The sequence below is a fragment of the Poromitra crassiceps genome, assembly GCF_964638095.1.
Source record: "Poromitra crassiceps genome assembly, chromosome: 13".
Lineage (NCBI taxonomy): Eukaryota > Metazoa > Chordata > Actinopteri > Beryciformes > Melamphaidae > Poromitra > Poromitra crassiceps.
The window spans coordinates 12,614,432-12,634,929 of record NC_139644.1 but is presented as its reverse complement, the minus strand read 5'-3'; the positions used below and the strand labels follow the sequence as shown (position 1 = coordinate 12,634,929).

The 20,498-nt window shown below is 46.4% G+C and overlaps 1 protein-coding gene across 1 annotated transcript in view; it reads left to right on the top strand.

The window, feature by feature from the left end:
- prkcab (protein kinase C, alpha, b) overlaps positions 1 to 20,498 on the top strand; it is a gene marked incomplete at both ends in the record, with an annotated part of 184,191 nt that overhangs the window by 39,791 nt on the left and 123,902 nt on the right. Inside the window, one exon of the mRNA XM_083648704.1 lies at positions 18,947 to 19,029. Within this exon, the coding sequence (XP_083504830.1) occupies positions 18,947 to 19,029 (83 nt within the window). The remainder of the gene's footprint in view (positions 1 to 18,946; positions 19,030 to 20,498) is intronic.

Here is a 20,498-nt window from a genome sequence, read left to right as displayed (position 1 = left end):
GACACATGCAAATATGGATCAAACGCGGACTTAACACAGCGCAAATGCCTGGGTAGACTAGGCGGACGGAATGGAGGTAACATCTCCCTGCTCTTTAGCCTACTCACGGCTGATTTGTGCCACTTATAAAGGGACGCAACGGGCTTGTTGACACAGTCTGGTGCGTGTGTGGACTGTGGACGTGAGTAAAAAAGAAAGCACAGCGTCATCCAAATGACAGACAATATTGCCGTAAAGAGTGTGATTTGCAACACAACGATATAAACGATAGAGCATCATATCATACGAAATACATTTTCTATCATCCAAACGAAATATATCGTCATATCGCCCAGCCCTAGTGTGCATGCGCGCCTGTGTGTGTGTGTGTGTGTGTGTGTGTCTGCCGCTGTGTTTTAACGTCATATTTAATTCATGAGTCTGGATCACTGTTTCCCCTGTGTGACTCACAGATGTCTGGCAGCCAAACACTCCCACCTGTCGTTTGGAATCATTGATCCGCCCCCCCTGTGGCTATTTCTTAATTCAATGAAGAAATAAGTTTCCTTTCTGATTAAGAGCTCTGTGTCGAAACATCATAAATAAATACATAATCATAAATAATAAACTGTAAACAATAAACAGAACTATAAACAATAAACTGACCTGGGAGCTAATTTTCAGTGTGCAGACATTACTTTTCTTCTGTATTTCTTAATTCAAACACTATCAGTGCTGCAAAGTGTGTTTGCATTTCTGTCTGTATGTGTGTTCTGGTGTGTGTGCTGTGTGAATGTATACATGCACCTTTCTGTGTGTGTGTGTGTGTGTGTGTGTGTGTGTGTGTGTGTGTGTGTGTGTGTGTGTGTGTGTGTGTGTGTGTGTGTGTGTGAGTCTCTGTCTCTGTCTGTCTGCGTGTGTCTGTTTGCGTGTGTGTGTGCGCACGTGCACGTGTGTGTGTGTGTCTGTGTTTGCGTGTGTGTGCGCGCATGCACGTGTGTGTGTGTGTGTGCCATGTGTGAAAACGTACTGTATGTGTTGCTACATTTGTTGAGCACTAAATCCATCCACCTACAGAGGTGTTAGGTGCACTGTAGCCTGTAGCTGTGATCCAGGATGCCTCTATTCCAAAACAATGACCCTAATAATGATATAAAAAATAGTTACTTCAGCGGATAGAAACTTATTGCTGCCGGCTCAAACAAGGAACCGCTCAGGGAGAAGAATGATAAAATATAAGTAGGAGTGGATATGAGTTGTTTACTGTGCGGCTAGAATATAATCGGCAAATCTGTACAATTCGGTATGCTCGGATATGTGTTTTATAGGCAAGGGGGCAGTCTCAGATGGTCACAGTGAGGCCAACACTGAAGTGCCTAAAACAGTGCCATTCCTCGAATGGCCACTTGAGTCTGGCTCCAAAAGGGAATCAATCGCCATTTACGCCCATGTTAAAATGCCCGACTTTACAGCAGGAACAAACACAGCTGGTTTTAAAAAAAACGGTTTTGGTCTCTATACTAGCTCATTTCACCATTCATAACAACTGTATGTGAATAGAGATATTGAATTGTTATATAACTCACACGCTTAGACTCTAAACGGGTGAGTTATATAACAAGTCACCCCCCCTGTCCAGTGATCACACGCCTCCGAGATCATTGACCAATAGCAAGGCGGCTCTGTGGGAAGCCCCTGGTCTCACGCGAGCTGCCGGAGAACAAAGATGGCAGCGGACAAAACGCCAAACTACAGGCTTCGAAACGGGAGTCCACAAACCACTGGGTGATGTCACACTCTGTCTCTTTTTACACTCTTTGGTTTTAGGTGTTGCAGGCCTTCTGGGTTGCTATTTAGTGTTTCTGTGTTGGGAAAGTGAGAAACACACACCACCCGTCCACCACAACAACAAGAACACAACACACACACACACACACACGCACACGCACACGCACACACACGCACACACACACACACACACACACACACACACACACACACACACACACACACACACACACAGGGGACATCATCTCTATTGTCTGTGTCTGCTGAGGCTTTCAGACATGCATAATCAAGCAGAGATCTCAGGAGACAAGGAGCCACTGGGATATCTGCCATCACCTGTCAACCTGCATCGCTGCATGATGGGAGGAGACTGGGTTTCCACCAACCACAACTTTGGAAACTGTGATGCAATCTGACAAGGTCAAGCTCACCTTGATCTGCATTTTAGCTCCTCCCACCTTGTCTTAACCAATAAGATCAAAGTTATGAGTCCGAGGCGGCTTGCGTTGGGGATGTTCCTTGCGACTAATCCCGCAATCCCTGTCGGTTAAACGAAAATTTTAATTTAGACTAGTTGACTAGTCTATAAGTAAGAAAACCCTCACAGTCACAACTGAGCACAATTTAATCTAGAAGTTCAAGACGTTGTCAGAGAAAATAGTGAGTGTATTTAAGAGCCATCTGAAACCGTTAATTACGTTAGTCAATAACCAAATCTTTTTAAATAGCGCAAACTTTGCGCAATATTTTTATGAACATTGCACATTACGAAACATGACGCTCACCCCGGCACCGTGTATTCAGGCCCAATATAGTCCATTAACTTTCAGAAGATTATTATTTAACGTTTAAAATAATGTAACCATTATTTTAATTGCAAATAATGCCTTTTTCAATGTAATTATTAGTATTATTCATGTTAACGAGATAGGCTAAAAGAAACATGCTTTCAGTTTTCTAAAAGAACAAAGACCCATTATTATCTTGTTGTGAATGACAGGAGGGCTGCACTTCAGCACCTTGGACAGCACAGTTTGTTGTGTGGGGTGTGAAAATGGGCTGTGTTGTGCGCGCGCGCGCCTGTGTGTGTGTGTGTGTGTGTGTGTGTGTGTGTGTGCGTGCGTGCGTGTGTGTGTGTGTGTGTGAGAGAAAGAGAATGTTGGATTAATGATCAGTTAAGACACTCATAACCACGGTGTCGTAGGTTATGAAAGATGACTAAGCTGGACTAGGCTGTGTGTGTGTGTGTGTGTGTGTGTGCAAGAGTGGAAGTGCTGCACCACATAATGAGCAGTGAAGTCTCTCTCTATTTTAACCGACCACTTTAAAAAGTAACCGACACTTGTATTTGCTGACCCCCAAACACCCCCCCCCCCCCCCCCCCCCCCCACCTCCTGTCCGAACTCGAACCCTGCCGACTAGTATTTTACTGGCGACGTAATGAGGGTAGCGGACGTTTAAACGTTTAAACCGACGAGTCACATCCGTAGCTCCCATCCGCTTGACTCTAAATGCCAACCGACACACAGCAGTTTGTTCGCCTGAGCTCGTCACGATTGTTTTGTTTAGCTTGTTTTGTTTTGCTTGTTTCAAAACTGAGCAGCATCCATACTGTGCTGCGCTGAAAATACCCCCGAGGTATTTTCCTCTCTGTCTTCTGCAGTTCCCCCGTTCCCAAGTAGAAATTGCAGGAATCCTCACAGTCACACACACACACACACGCGCACACACACACACACACACACACACACACACACACACACACACACACACACACACACACACACACACACACACACACATCCAGAGTTGATTATGAGTTGCTTCGATTATTAGATTGTGTGTGTTATGGTGGTGGAGGTAATTGCTCCACACAAACCAGATCTTGGAGAGGTGTTCTGCCATACGGAGACGTGTGGAGGTCTGGAGGAAGACTATCCTGTGGTTTTCTCTTCTCTTCATTGTATCTTACCCCATCCTTTCTTATCTGTTTGTCTCCTTTCTGCTCATGTCTGTCTTTCACGCTCCTCTCCTCCTCTATTCTTGATATGTGCACTTTTGTCAGTGGTCTCTGTGTGAACAGCTCCGTGTGCTGCCTTCAGGGTCATTATTTACTGCCGTGCGTGCGTGCGTGCCTGCTCGTATGTGTGTGCTGCCTTCAGGGTCATTATTTACTGCCGTGCGTGCCTGCCTGCTCGTATGTGTGTGTGCTGCCTTCAGGGTCATTATTTACTGCCGTGCGTGCGTGCCTGCCCGTATGTGTGTGTGCTCGTGTCCCCGTGGCATGCATAATAGAATGCGTGGGTTGAAATTGAGTTTCCAGCCGTGGCTGCAGCTGCAGTTACATTCGCTTGTCATTCGCTCCCTGTACTTTGCTACTTGGTGTATACTGTATCACACACACACACACACACACACACACACACACACACGCACGCACACACACACACACACACACACACACACACACACACACTGCACCTCCCAGGAGTGGTTGGAAAAGGACAGTGAGTTATATTGTCATGTCCTGTGGCAATTTGCTCTACTCCAATGTTCCCTCCACACAGTTCATAAACAGCCCGGCCTGGCCTGGCCCAGCTCCGACTTACCTGATTAACGCCCAATTTCCTCACAGGGATTATTAAAGTTTAATAAGGACCTTAAAGGGACAGCTCACCCTACAATCCAAAATACCCTTTTCCCTCTCGCCTGTAGTGCTATTTATCCATCTATATCATTTTGTGTTAGTTGCCTGAGTTTTGGAGATATCGACCACAGAGTTTCTGCCTTCTCTCCAATACAATCGAACTGGAGGGCACTCCGCTTGTGGTGCTCAAAGTGCCAAAGAAATACATTCGATGAAACTCAACAGCAATGTCTCTTTCCAGAACTCATGACCCCGTTACTCAAGATAATCCACAGACCTTGTTGTTGTGAGCAGTTTCATGGAGGAACTATTTTCTTTTGACCCAACTACAGCCGCTAGCTGCAGTGCTAGCTAGTTCCTACATGAGACTGCAAAAGAAAATAGTTCCTACACGAAACTGCTCACAACAAAGTCAATGCTGTTGAGTTTTTCAAATGTATTGTTTTGGTGCTTCGATCACTACAAGCCGAGTGCCATCCAGTTCCATTGTATTGTAAGAGAAGGCAGACATCTCTGCGGCCGATATCTCCAAAACTCAGGCAACTATCCTAAAACGATATAGATGGATAAATAGGCACTACAGGTGAGAGGAAAAATATGTATTTTGGATTTTAGGGTGAGCTAAATCTTTAACTTTAGACATTTGATATCAGCAGCATGCACAGACTAATGGCTCTTCCCCACTGCCGTTTGTGCCCGTGCTGGCCCCCGCACCAAGTCGTGCTGATTCCCTTTCCCTTCATCGGTTTTATTGCACCGGGCCGTGTGCGAGCGCGCCCCGAGATGGACCTCCTGCGGTGTGGGGGCGGGGCTAGCTCATTTCCACCTTCTAGTCTGAGATTAGCCTCTCTTTAAACACTTCCTATGAGGGCATTTCCCCAGGGGAATTCCATTTTCCCTAACCACTCACTAGAGACGTATCGGCATGATTCTGACCTTACTTACTTCAGTCGGGAGAACGTAAAAGAAAAACATCACCTTTGAATAAATGCCTTCCGAGCAGTGTGCCGTTCAGATTTCAAAGTAATCGGTACTTTTAATCCATTTAGAAACAGCCTCGATAGCAGGCGGCGGCCGCAGCCATTGTTGTTGTTAATGTTACTCCTCGACGCACTTGACAACCGCTTGACAACGGCTTAGTCCCGCCTGTTGAGTTGTTTATTGATGCTGATTGGCCAATAGATAGTCCCCCTCGGTGCTGATTGGTGAACCGCTGGTAAAACCGAGAAAAGGCATTTGCATATGACGATGCCAGACCCAGAAGCAGACAAAAGTCAACTCTGTGGAGTGGGCAGATTGGACGGTCTGGACGTGTTGCGCCGCAGAGAGCCAGACCGGGCTGGCCACGCCCCCCAGCGGGGAGCGGTGATGCCTCATCAACCGCGGCCAACCCGTAACGACCCCCCTCCTCCCCCTCAAACAGCTGCGTTGCGACTGCGAGCAGCATAGTTTGCAATGAGAAACTCTCATGTCTCTGTGCTGAGAGGAGAGAGCAGACAGAAAGATGTTGTTCAGCTCAAAGTACTTTTGTAGTTCTCTGTGCTTTGAAGTTTAGTTTCTCTCCTGTGTTTCCATTTGTACTTTCAGATAACTGTTTTTTTACCATTTCCCGACCGCTTTCAGCCATATCAGATGTTACTGCTGAGATGATGGAAATATTTCTTGCTGCTGCTGCTGCTTCATATTAAAGCTTTCCACTTACAAACAAGCGGAAGGCCTTTTATTTTGAAGGACTTATAGGAAAGCAATGTTTATCCATGCTTTTAATCACGACTTGTGACCGACCATTAGTGACTAATCAGTCACACAGCCATATCGATGCTGCCGTTGCTTTGCGGGTCACCAGTTAAAGACACACCTTGAAGCAGATAGCCCTGTTGTAATACCTGTACCTGTCCGTGCTGTTGTTCAGAGTTGTGGTCCAGGTGAGGTCGCTGGCCATCCATCTCTCCTGTCTTGTGAGAGAGAAGTCGGTTATGGGTCATGTGATCTGGGACGCCCAGATCTGTCACTCACCACAATGGTGAGGTCAAAGGTCACTTCTTGTCATTGAAGTCAAGAGATTGACAGATTTCTGCAGGGCATATCATGTCATGACATGTAGTATATAAATATGTTTATTTTTTTAATGACGATATTGACACCGAGTGGTATGGACAGATAAATGTCTATACACACACAGTCAAGCACCACCATCTGCTTACTGCAGGCCAGCATGGGCAGTTGAAAGTCCTGGCCAGTTGTGCAGTGTAGTGTTTCAAAGTTTGCACCTCTTTGTAAAGCTATTTTCCTCAAAAAGTTTATACTGACACTCAACAAGACAGGAAACTGCTTAGTTGTATAGAGGTACCAAATAAGGCAGACGGTGCAGACCAGTGTTGTAGTCAAGTCACTACCCCCAGTGTTCGAGTCTGAGTCACAAAGAAGAGTCCATGTCAAGTCAAGTCCACATGACCTGAGTCCAAGTCCGGAGTTACTGAACATGAGTGTGAATCCACACGTACAAACAAAATTGAATAATGTCACGGTATTAATATAGCTGTCAATATCTTATGCCAAAGTATTAGGACATATTACAAAAAAACTAACAAAAAAACAAAATAACTGTCATTATCAATAGAGAGCCAAAGTGAAACGTCACTTCCTGCTTTCTCCCTGTACCAGCGCTGCGAAAAATATGAATGGCGGTGGACGGAGAATAAGGTTACTTTTTTGATCCCGTTTGAATTGTGCCACGGGGTGCCAACGCTAATTCTGTCAATTTAAAACGTAACTTTGCATGTCAAGAAAGTCGCAGTTTGTCGCCAAACTGTTACACTAGAAGTTATACATCAGAAAGACTACATACACTGTCGCCTAAGTGACGTCACTTTATCTACCGGCAAAGCTGAAGACCGGCGACATGCCACAAGCTTCCACGAGCTATGTAGTTTTTTATACGAAACTAACCCCTACATTTCAGTTTGAGGACAAACTGTGACTTTCTTAACATGCAAAGTTATGTTTTAAATTGACAAAATGAACATGGGCACCCCGTGGCACAATTCAAACGGGATAAAAAAAAGTAACCTTATTCTCCGTCCACCACCATTCATATTTTTCGCAGCGCTGGTGCAGGGAGAAAGCAGGAAGTGATGTTTCGGCCAAGTCTCGGACTGGAGTCCGAGTCCTCCACTCGAGTGCTACTGTACAACACTGCGGCAGCCCCCCACCCCCCACCCCCCGGACCCCCCCTCTTTTTTTAGTGCTTTTGCAGAGCCAGGGAAGCAATTTCCTTCAATTCCAGCTGAAAGCGTGCAGGACTGTATCTGAGTGTCCAAGAGTGCGAGGGGGGCAGGCTAAGAGGAAGTGGCTGCAGGTCGGTATACAACAGACAGATAGAGTTTCTCTTTGAGGTTGACATGTAAACCCTATCAAAATTTGAAGAGAACTTGACACAGGACAGGAGTATGGATTGCTACTGTAGGCTTGTTCAATCCGTCTATTATATGATTCTTTCCATGGTTACCTTTTCCCCAGCTCTCCCCATGTCATCACTTAAACAAATTCAGGACAGGAATAGCTTCTCATTCACCATCGCGCTGCTCTCACATGCGTGTCTGTCTGATACGGTCATTGTGTATTCTCACGTGTGTGTGTGTACACTACACACGTGTGTGTGTGTGTGTGTGTGTGTGTGTGTGTGTGTGTGTGTGTGTGTGTACACTACACGCGTGTGCATGTGTTTATATAGTGTCCATTGGCCAGGTGGAGAGCAGGGCGGGGGAAACATCCACCCATTCCTTCTAACCATGGCCAGAATGAAAGCTAAAAATAACCTTGAAAGGACAATACACCTAACCACCACACCCCCCCCCCACCACCACCACCATCACCTCCTCTCCTCATCTCAGCCTTTCCTTTCTTCTGCCTTTCTCCTGTCTGGCCTGAAATGGCAGAGAATCTGCTGCACAAACACCAAAGATCTGCAGCCAGGGGGAAGAGGAGCACCATCTATTCTACCTGTTCAGTGAGATTGGAAAATGAAGAGATCATTTGTCTTTACGGGGGGAGGGGGGTGGGGGCATGGAATACATATTGTTGTACCAGAATACAGGAACACGACGTGGCACATTTTAATATTATATTGTGGAGGTGGGCATCAGTAGTACCTAAGTCCAGCAAAATAAACAGATCAAAAACAACCAAAAACAAAACAGCAACAGAGGGAAGATATGTCATACATAGAGTAGGCCTATATCTTGAGTCCTACTACAGGATCACACAGTCACAGACCAGAGTGATATACTATACTTAGACTTTTCTTCCATTTTGATCTGAGGCCAAAACTGCTCCCAAGGACACACCCCTTCCTCCTGATCACCACTTATTCTACTAAGCATTCATTCGTAAGGTGCTATTTCCACCATTGCGTCAACCGATTCGTTCAGTTTTGTAGCGTTTGTGTTACTTCCTAGGGATGGGCAATGAATTTCGAATTTTCGAATAATCCTTTTTATCATCAAGATCGACTTGTATTATTGAAAGTCGAAAAATCGTTTATTGACAATCTTGTCTTAAAAAGTACATTTTCCATTGTTTTTACCGGCGCCTGTTTCTTTAAGAGCAGCACGTTTGTCCATGTGATGTTGCCGTAGCTGCTGGCTACGCAGTCCGCACTCTGTCACGCACGGAGCATTAGCGACAGTAGCTCCCAGCAGCTCCTTGATAGAAAAACGGTAGAAACGTTGTAGAAATGGTGTCTACATTACATCAACACTCAGCCACATGGGGGGGAAAAAATTTAAAACAAAAAAACAAAAACAAAAAAACACTCAGCCACAAGGAAAAGGTTTCAAGGCTCCTTACTGCATGAAGAAAAGCTGATATTCTGTCTGTTCCATGGGCTATCTCGGCTTCGTTCGGGAAGCTAAGCTAAAGATGTTAACGTGGCTAACGTAGTCGGGGTAGTCTGTGAATGTCATTTTTCCATAGAGCTTGCGTAAAATGCTTATAAAGATTTTTTTACTTGGTCAAACCAAGTGATTCAACTATACTTAGAATCAGGGGGGACCATTTAAAAAGAATCAGGGGAGAGTGACCATCTAAAATTTGACTACACTTTTTTTTTTAGGGGTGGGCGAATTTCAACGAAAAGTCGACTTTGGCCCAGCGAATTTCGAATAGTGTTTTTGCTAGAAATGCCAATCCCTATTACTCCGGGTGATCATTTTAATCTGGTCAGGACCTTCCGTATGTCCTGATTTCTTCCTTTGACCATATTTCGTCATCCCTAGAGAATACTGTACGTTCACACACACAGCAGAGTGCAACAGTTGTTTGAGCAGATAAAAGAGACATCTCTATGCACTAATCCTCCATTTGGCTGCTTTCCATCCATCCGTCTCCAGAGATACCAGAGACACGTCCCTAACTCCCTGTGGACTTGACCCCCATGCGGTTCCCTCGTCCCTCCTGTGGATGTTAGATCAAAGCCGGGTTCTCTTTGTGTTCCGCTGCACTCTGGGTGCCAGGGATCAAGAGAAAGTGTCTGGACGGTATTGATTGTGGGTCCGGCGGTGTGGCAGGTGTCCCGCCCTCTCCCTTATCGCCACCGTGAGCCTCTTATCTCTTCTGGGGGACACCATGCCGTAATCCCATTAACAGCCGCCCGGCAGATTATCGATTTCCACCAGATTAACCGGCCCCAAATCCACACTTGAAAGGATCGGTTGTGGGGAGATAGGGATGTGGATAGAGAGGTGTACAGTAGAAATACCACAGAATGTGTATGTGTGAGGAAAAAATGTATATATATTCTTTTGTGAATGCTCTGCCTAGTCTCCCTTGGAAACAGGCACGGACGCATCTGTGCGTGCACACATGTAGTAGACATCTAGGGAATGTATAAGAAATGTGTGAGTTGTGTCTAAGCTGCTTTCTGCTGCCAAAGGCCCTCATCTGTGTGCTTATGTAATTAGGCAGGAGGAAGAAAAAGCCCATAGTAATTAATCACAGCATCCCTGATGACATGTCACTGTGCCACCTCTGCTCCTGCTGCTCTGCCTCTGAGGACTACAACCATCTGGATAGAACTACACTGCCCACCACCACTCTGCTTCACAGCCAGATCCCTGTCTCCGGCTGACAAAAGATGCATTTTATTTATTTATGTATGTATGTATGTATGTATGTATGTATGTATGTATGTATGTATGTATGTATGTATGTATTTATTTATTTATTTATTTATTTATTTACTTATTTAACAAGCATCAAGACTCATGCAGTTCTCTTTCTGTCTTTCTCTTTTTTCTTCCCCTCTCTCGCTCTCTCTCTCTCTCTCTCTCTCTCTCTCTCTCTGTCTCTCTCTGTCTCTCTCTCAAACTCTCATGCATGTACATTGTTGAGTGTATGACTTCTATTCGACCTCATTGTTTCAGCCCATGCAGCAGGTGTAGATGTAAGATGGTGTGCGGTTTGTGTGTGTGTGTGTGTGTGTGTGTGTGTGTGTGTGTGTGTGTGTGTGTGTGTGTGTGTGTGTGTGTGTGTGTGTGTGTGTGTGTGTGTGTGTGTGTGTGTGACAGAGAGAGAGAGAGAGAGAGCAGGAGAACGCATCTTATACTCTCTTATAGATTTCCACCTGACCACCCTCCCATACTCCCATACTGTAAAGCCTCCTGAGCTCCTCTGTGCTCCAACCACTGGAACACATTGGCTCACACATTCTTAATGCCCAGCATTCACATTCTACACATCTTCTATTCTATATAGTCTCTGGCTTCACACACACACACACACACACACACACACACACACACACACACACACACACACACACACAAAGCTATTTTTTATCCTTTCCACTATACGGAGCCCATCCTTCACCTCTAAGTGACGCGAACTGAAATCAGTATCAAATCTGTAGTGCACAAAACACTGCAGCATAACCAGACACTCAGTCTGGTCTGGGATCAGTCTTAAACCCAGTCAGCGGGGTGCGGGTGGGTGAGTGGGGGTGTGAGGAGCTGTGGACGTCATCACACCACTGATTCACACATAGGCATAGAGGAAAACTCTGTTTGACAGAACTGATAGTGAAATGACAATAGTGATATGCACCGTTTCTCCCTGTGATTTGTATTCCTCCTTTGCACGTAAGCAAATGTTTCATTTCAGTGGGCTGGATGTGGGATGGATCAGAATGCTGGAGGGCTGAGTTAGGAGATACATGTATACGAACGCTGTGAGCCCAATACTGCAAACTGCACATAATACTAGTCACGGATACAGAGGTCTGATTTGAAATTGTATTTATTTATGTATGTTTTTATTTATTTATTTATTTATTTATTTATTATTTTTCTATTTATTCTAAGTATTTGGCCAGAAATCATGTCGGATTTCAGCACCGCTCTCTCTCTCTCGTGCCTGTATGGACGCCCAACCAAACACGGTGGTAACACGGGGGCTCGAACCTGCAACCCCCGTGTTGGTAAGGCAGTGAATGTACCGCTAGTGCAGCTGCACTACCTGGACGCCCGGCGGTCGTGGTCTGTTTTTGTCTTCGCCTTTTTGAATGCACAAATGAAAAGCTACTTCAGAAGGCTGCACGTTGGAGCGAAATAATGATCTTCCATCTGTTCTGAGAACAGAGGCCCTGAGAATTGATTTCCCGGAGCCGGCCACTGAGCAGCGTTCCAGCGTGGCTTTTGATGGTTAGCAGCAAGGCCACTTCACATGAGGTCCTCCTCTCCCTCCTAACAGTAACGAGAACACATGCTGTCTTTGTTGCCTTTATAGAAGGAACCATACTGGAAAAACACCAAAAGAATTAATTGATAAGCAGTGCGGTTTGTTGTTCAAATGTCGGGACATTCATGAAAGCCAGTTGAAATATTCTTTGAAAGCTAGGTTTGAATGAGTCATGCAAGGACATTTTCAGAACGAGAAGAGTCTACAGTAGTTACAACTGCAGAAAACGATCTAAACTAGTACTTTTACGGGCGTAGCGGTAGATTCCCTGCCTACCAACACGAGTACAATTGGGGAAAATAGGGGGGAAATTTCAGATTTGTATTTAAATGTTTTACTTTTACTCCCAACGTATAATGCATTTAGCTGTGCACACAGCCCTGCCTCTATAGTCTGCTGTGTGCCTCTACCTGCATTTAGCTGTGCACACAGCCCTGCCTCTATAGTCTGCTGTGTGCCTCTACCTGCATTTAGCTGTGCACACAGCCCTGCCTCTATAGTCTGCTGTGTGCCTCTACCTGCATTTAGCTGTGCACACAGCCCTGCCTCTATAGTCTGCTGTGTGCCTCTACCTGCATTTAGCTGTGCACACAGCCCTGCCTCTATAGTCTGCTGTGTGCGTCTACCTGCATTTAGCTGTGCACACAGCCCTGTCTCTATAGTCTGCTGTGTGTGCCTCTCTACCTGCATTTAGCTGTGCACACAGCCCTGCCTCTATAGTCTGCTGTGTGCGTCTACCTGCATTTAGCTGTGCACACAGCCCTGTCTCTATAGTCTGCTGTGTGTGCCTCTCTACCTGCATTTAGCTGTGCACACAGCCCTGCCTCTATAGTCTGCTGTGTGTGCCTCTCTACCTGCATTTAGCTATGCAGTGTGCACACAGCCCTGCCTCTATAGTCTGCTGTGTGTGTCTCTACCTGCATTTAGCTGTGCACACAGCCCTGCCTCTATAGTCTGCTGTGTGCCTCTACCTGCATTTAGCTGTGCACACAGCCCTGCCTCTATAGTCTGCTGGTGTGCCTCTCTACCTGCATTTAGCTGTGCACACAGCCCTGCCTCTATAGTCTGCTGTGTGTGTCTCTACCTGCATTTAGCTGTGCACACAGCCCTGCCTCTATAGTCTGCTGTGTGTCTCTACCTGCATTTAGCTGTGCACACAGCCCTGCCTCTATAGTCTGCTGTGTGCCTCTCTACCTGCATTTAGCTGTGCACACAGCCCTGCCTCAATAGTCTGCTGTGTGTGCCTCTACCTGCATTTAGCTATGCACACAGCCCTTCCTCTATAGTTTGCTGTGTATGCCTCTACCTGCATTTAGCTGTGCACACAGCCCTTCCTCTATAGTCTGCTGTGTGTGCCTCTCTACCTGCATTTAGCTGTGCAGTGTGCACACAGCCCTGCCTCTATAGTCTGCTGTGTGTGCCTCTCTACCTGCATTTAGCTGTGCAGTGTGCACACAGCCCTGCCTCAATAGTCTGCTGTGTGCCTCTACCTGCATTTAGCTGTGCACGCAGCCCTGCCTCTATAGTTTGCTGTGTATGCCTCTACCTGCATTTAGCTGTGCACACAGCCCTTCCTCTATAGTCTGCTGTGTGTGCCTCTCTACCTGCATTTAGCTGTGCAGTGTGCACACAGCCCTGCCTCTATAGTCTGCTGTGTGTGCCTCTCTACCTGCATTTAGCTGTGCACGCAGCCCTGCCTCTATAGTTTGCTGTGTATGCCTCTACCTGCATTTAGCTGTGCACGCAGCCCTGCCTCTATAGTCTGCTGTGTGTGCCTCTACCTGCATTTAGCTGTGCACACAGCCCTGCCTCTATAGTCTGCTGTGTGTCTCTACCTGCATTTAGCTGTGCACACAGCCCTGCCTCTATAGTCTGCTGTGTGTACCTCTACCTGCATTTAGCTGTGCACACAGCCCTGCCTCTATAGTCTGCTGTGTGTACCTCTACCTGCATTAAGCTGTGCACACAGCCCTGCCCCTATAGTCTGCTGTGTGTCTCTACCTGCATTTAGCTGTGCACACAGCCCTGCCTCTATAGTCTGCTGTGTGTACCTCTACCTGCATTTAGCTGTGCACACAGCCCTGCCTCTATAGTCTGCTGTGTGTGCCTCTACCTGCATTTAGCTGTGCACACAGCCCTGCCTCTATAGTCTGCTGTGTGTACCTCTGCCGGCATTTAGCTGTGCACACAGCCCTGCCTCTATAGTCTGCTGTGTGTGTCTACCTGCATTTAGCTGTGCACACAGCCCTGCCTCTATAGTCTGCTGTGTGTCTCTACCTGCATTTAGCTGTGCACACAGCCCTGCCTCTATAGTTTGCTGTGTGTGCCTCTACCTGCATTTAGCTGTGCACACAGCCCTGTCTCTATAGTCTGCTGTGTGTACCTCTACCTGCATTTAGCTGTGCACACAGCCCTGCCTCTATAGTCTGCTGTGTGTCTCTACCTGCATTTAGCTGTGCACGCAGCCCTGCCTCTATTCTGCTGTGTGTGCCTCTACCTGCATTTAGCTGTGCACACAGCCCTGCCTCTATAGTCTGCTGTGTGTACCTCTACCTGCATTTAGCTGTGCACGCAGCCCTCCCTCTATAGTTTGCTGTGTATGCCTCTACCTGCATTTAGCTGTGCACACAGCCCTGCCTCTATAGTCTGCTGTGTGCCTCTACCTGCATTTAGCTGTGCACACAGCCCTGCCTCTATAGTCTGCTGTGTGCCTCTACCTGCATTTAGCTGTGCACACAGCCCTGCCTCTATAGTCTGCTGTGTGCCTCTACCTGCATTTAGCTGTGCACACAGCCCTGCCTCTATAGTCTGCTGTGTGTCTCTACCTGCATTTAGCTGTGCACGCAGCCCTGCCTCTATAGTCTGCTGTATGTGCCTCTACCTGCATTTAGCTGTGCACACAGCCCTGCCTCTATAGTCTGCTGTATGTGCCTCTACCTGCATTTAGCTGTGCACACAGCCCTGCCTCTATAGTCTGCTGTATGTGCCTCTACCTGCATTTAGCTGTGCACACAGCCCTGCCTCTATAGTCTGCTGTGTGCCTCTACCTGCATTTAGCTGTGCACACAGCCCTGCCTCTATAGTCTGCTGTATGTGCCTCTACCTGCATTTAGCTGTGCACACAGCCCTGCCTCTATAGTCTGCTGTGTGCCTCTACCTGCATTTAGCTGTGCACACAGCCCTGCCTCTATAGTCTGCTGTGTGTGTCTACCTGCATTTAGCTGTGCACACAGCCCTGCCTCTATAGTCTGCTGTGTGCCTCTACCTGCATTTAGCTGTGCACACAGCCCTGCCTCTATAGTCTGCTGTATGTGTCTCTACCTGCATTTAGCTGTGCACACAGCCCTGCCTCTATAGTCTGATGTGTGTACCTCTACTTGCATTTAGCTGTGCACACAGCCCTGCCTCTATAGTCTGCTGTGTGTCTCTACCTGCATTTAGCTGTGCACACAGCCCTGCCTCTATAGTCTGATGTGTGTACCTCTACCTGCATTTAGCTGTGCACACAGCCCTGCCTCTATAGTCTGCTGTGTGTACCTCTACCTGCATTTAGCTGTGCACACAGCCCTGCCTCTATAGTCTGCTGTGTGTCTCTACCTGCATTTAGCTGTGCACACAGCCCTGCCTCTATAGTCTGCTGTGTGTGTCTACCTGCATTTAGCTGTGCACACAGCCCTGCCTCTATAGTCTGATGTGTGTACCTCTACCTGCATTTAGCTGTGCACACAGCCCTGCCTCTATAGTCTGCTGTGTGTACCTCTACCTGCATTTAGCTGTGCACGCAGCCCTGCCTCTATAGTCTGCTGTGTGTCTCTACTTGCATTTAGCTGTGCACACAGCCCTGCCTCTATAGTCTGCTGTGTGTACCTCTACCTGCATTTAGCTGTGCACACAGCCCTGTCTCTATAGTCTGCTGTGTGCCTCTACCTGCATTTAGCTGTGCACACAGCCCTGCCTCTATAGTCTGCTGTGTGTACCTCTACCTGCATTTAGCTGTGCACACAGCCCTGCCTCTATAGTCTGCTGTGTCTACCTCTACCTGCATTTAGCTGTGCACACAGCCCTGCCTCTATAGTCTGCTGTGTGCCTCTACCTGCATTTAGCTGTGCACACAGCCCTGCCTCTATAGTCTGCTGTGTGCCTCTACCTGCATTTAGCTGTGCACACAGCCCTGCCTCTATAGTCTGCTGTGTGCCTCTACCTGCATTTAGCTGTGCACACAGCCCTGCCTCTATAGTCTGCTGTGTGTGTCTCTATGTTATGAGAATGACAAATGGAGCTGGTGACAACTTGTGAGTAGAAATAAATCACTGCGGGCTAATATTTTGCTGAGCTTTTTACCCCCCTATGTTCCTCTTTATTACTGAGAGAGATGAATTCACACTGTTCTCTCCCACTGGCTCAGCACTACAGCACTGGCAGGGAAGTATCCATCTCTGACACACACACGCACACACACACACACACACACACACACGCACGCACGCACACACACACACACACACACACGCACGCACACACGCACGCACGCACGCACGCACACGCGCGCGTGAGCACACACACACACACACACACAGATCTGTTGTTGTGAGGATTAGGTTGGATTAGGATCATGGAAACGATGATGGCGATATTGATGCCATGATAGTAATGATGATGGAGATGACGCTGATAAGCAAGAGGATGATGCGGATTAGAAAGATGATGATGATGATGATGATGATGATGACGGTGGTGAAATTGCTTTAAGGATGAGCAGACTTTACTCGTTTTGCTCTAAATGGTTTTGTAGATGGAAGCTCTGGGCTCTGGGTTGGCTCATAGCCTCGTCTCAGAGCCTCATTGGTAGTAAAGCCTAAAGTTTATGAACCAGAATTAATTCAGGCTGTATTTTGAGAAGTTCTTAAAGGCATGCTATGCAGGAATTGTCGGTTGTGGTTTGTAAACACACTACAGCATTCAAAGTTGTCCCCTACATTGTTTGAAAGTAGTCCGCAGTGGCTCTGCTCTGCAGACACACCCACAGCAGCAACGCTATTGGCTGGGGGCGACACCCCCCACGTGGGTCTACTGCCCTTTGTGCCAAAGGTCCTATCACTGATGATTGAGAGGGATTGCTTATTTGCTTTTTATGAGTCTCTATACATTGTTTAGGAAAATGCTGTACAGTATAGTATGCCTTTTGTTTGGGGGGAGGGGGCATTTTTGCCTTTATTTAGACAGGACAGTAGGCAGACAGGAAAGGTGGGGAGAGAGAGGGGATGACATGCGGCAAATGACCTGGGGTCGGATTCGAACCCGCGTCGGCCACGCGAAGGACCGAGCCTCCGTAGTATGCCTTGCTACTAGTGGAGCCACCTGGACACACAGTATATAGTATGCCTTCAAGTAGAAAAATGAAAGCTATTTGTGAGAAGGCTGTTATCACGAAGAAAATGTGAAGGAATTGCACTTAAGAGAACTTCCTAAAATGTCCTCTCTTATCTCATTTCTTAACATATATCTTGATTGATTAAGAACACATTGGTGAATCTGGCCCCTGGTATTCATTGTGATTCATCAATAAACTCATTTCACTTGTTTAACCAATGGCTGTCAGATTGTCTGGCGTCTGTGACTATCTGGTGGGAGAGTCATAGACAAAAAAGCAACAGCAACAACAACAACAGAGAGAACAATGGTGGAGCAGCACCAAAATGCACATGAACAAAGCAGGCAGCTTGACAATAAGAGGAGAAGAGACATAGTGGAAGAATGACAAGGAGAGAGAGAGTTACAGAGGCGTTTGAAATAGTGGCAGCCAGGGAAGATGCAGTTGGATGCACCGCCACCGGGTGCGAGTTGGAGAGGGAGGCAGCTTGTGTAGGTGTCACAGATGTCCACGCTTTGCTTTTCATCCAAATGTTAACGTCACTCAGGTTTATTATCACTCATTAAAATGTTGTTCTGCTACCAGGTTCAACCTGACCTGCAGCCATTCATTCCCCACCTTCTGCTTGTACCAATCACTTTGAGTGTGCATGGTTTAATTGTGTGTGTTCGAAGCTGCAATTAACCAAACGACACCCGCTACGCTGCTAGAATAGATAGTTCCTACATGAGACTGCAGCTAGAGCAGCAGCTACCTAGCAACTAGCAGGTGTAGTTTGGTCGAAAAGAAAATAGTTCCTACATGAAACTGCTCACAATGTCTGTGTATTATCTTGTCATACCCGGGTCATGCTTTCTGGAAGGAGACATTGCTGTTGGGTTTTTCAAATGTATTTTTGGCGCTTTGAGCACCACAAGCCGAGTGCCATCCTGTGCCATTGTATTAGAGAGAAGGCAGAAATCTCTATGGCCGATATCTCCAAAACTCAGGCAACTAACGCAAAATGATCTAGACGATAAATAGCACTACAGAGGAAAACTATGTATTTTAGGGTGAGCTGTCCCTTTAAGTATGGCTAAGTTATGTGTTATGTGTGCATTCACAGTTGTCTGTCTTTACATTCAAAGCCTGCAGGCTGCGTTCACAGTTGTCTTTACACAAAGTTTTGCTTCCACTTTAGTCCTGTTGCGGACCAACCAAACCACTTTACAAGACTAAAGACAATATGCAGAGTGAGTTAGCAGACCAACCGAACCACTTTACAAGACATAAGCAGAGTGAGTTAGCGAAACTGTTTGAGATTGAATGACAATAATTGACATTGACTTGTTCCTTTTTGCTAAATAACAGTCTCTCTCTCTCTCTCTCTCTCTCTCTCTCTCTCTCTCCCCCCTCTCTCCCTCCCTCTCTCCCTCCCTCTCGGACAGTGTGCTGTTTTGTGGTTCACAAACGGTGCCATGAGTTTGTCACCTTCTGCTGCCCCGGAGCGGACAAGGGTCCCGACACAGACGTAAGTTATTAATACTCATGGCTTACTTTCTATATTTCTTCCATTCTCCTTTTTCTCTTTGTTCAAATTCCCTCGTGCCCGTGTGCATGTACTATCCACACACACACACACACACACACACACACACACACACACACACACACACATACACACACACACACACACACTAGGGTTGCCAACCGTCCCTTAAAATACGGAATCGTCCCGTATTTGTAACCAAAAAGACGTGTTCCGTATTGAACTGATACGGTACGCGCTTTGTCCCGTATTCGAGAGACACTGCAGTGCAAAGCTATTTGTATGAGCGAGTAAAAAATTGGCCACTTTGTCGCCAGATTAGAGGAATATTAACATTAAGATTAGACTGTTGTGATGTCATTATTCACCTTTTCTCACTCACCTCCATGTCACCTCTCCCTCCCTGCCCGGGTTGTAGCGGGCTCATTTTTAAAGCTAGAGCGAAACTACTGATATCATATGAAACTAGAAGATCTAAGGCATCCAGTGATACCAACGAGGACATGCTAGCTTGTCAGCAAGGGGGGTAAATACCGCTCCAAACTTAGACAAAATTTTGGAAAGGGAAAAACGGACATGGCCATATTCAAAGGGGTCCCTTGACCTGTCACCTCAAGATATCTGAATAATAATGGTTTCGATTGGTACCCCAGTCTCCCTTTACAGACATGCCCACTTCATGCTAATCCATTTTATTCTTCCAAAAAAATGCATGCATTATAAATGTGTTATTTTTGCCTATTCTGAATATTTCTGCATAATAGGACCCCTAAACAATATTGGAATTGCAGAAATTGAGTGTGACTGGAAAGCTGAGAGTCTTGTAAATTAAATTAGCCCAATTGTATTCATGTGTGATGATGTTAGTCCACATCATCTACATTGTGTCTTGTGTCTGGTATGTGTGTGTTGAGGCTCTACTTTAGCAATACAGTCATGTAAATCGGTGGTATTTATTGCCATAGTACATTTCACTTTGTATGTGTGTGTGTGTGTGTGTGTGTGTGTGTGGGGGGGGGGGGTGGGGGTGGGGGGCACTTCAAGTCTGGGTCACCTTGGGGCATCACACTGTGTTAATCCAGCCCTGATGATGAGTGCATCTGAAATAGCTAGTCAGCAACTAACAAATCAACACAAGGTAGCAGTTTACATATCAATAAGGATGGCCATCAAGAAAAGCACAGCAGGTCACATTATGAATGAATGAACTGCCCCCAATCAGACACACAGACTGGTGGCATTTTCCAACATAACTAACAAGACCAACATCAGGACATCCAAACAAGTTCTGACAGAGAGCAATGTCATTGGACCACATTGGACAAATACATTTGCATATTTCTCCCAGGATGCATTGCCGCTTGTTCCTTCCAAACTTTTTACATGAAAGTAACTAACCAAATTAAAGGTCCCAATTCGTGCAGCTGTAACCTCTTAAAAACGTGTGTCTC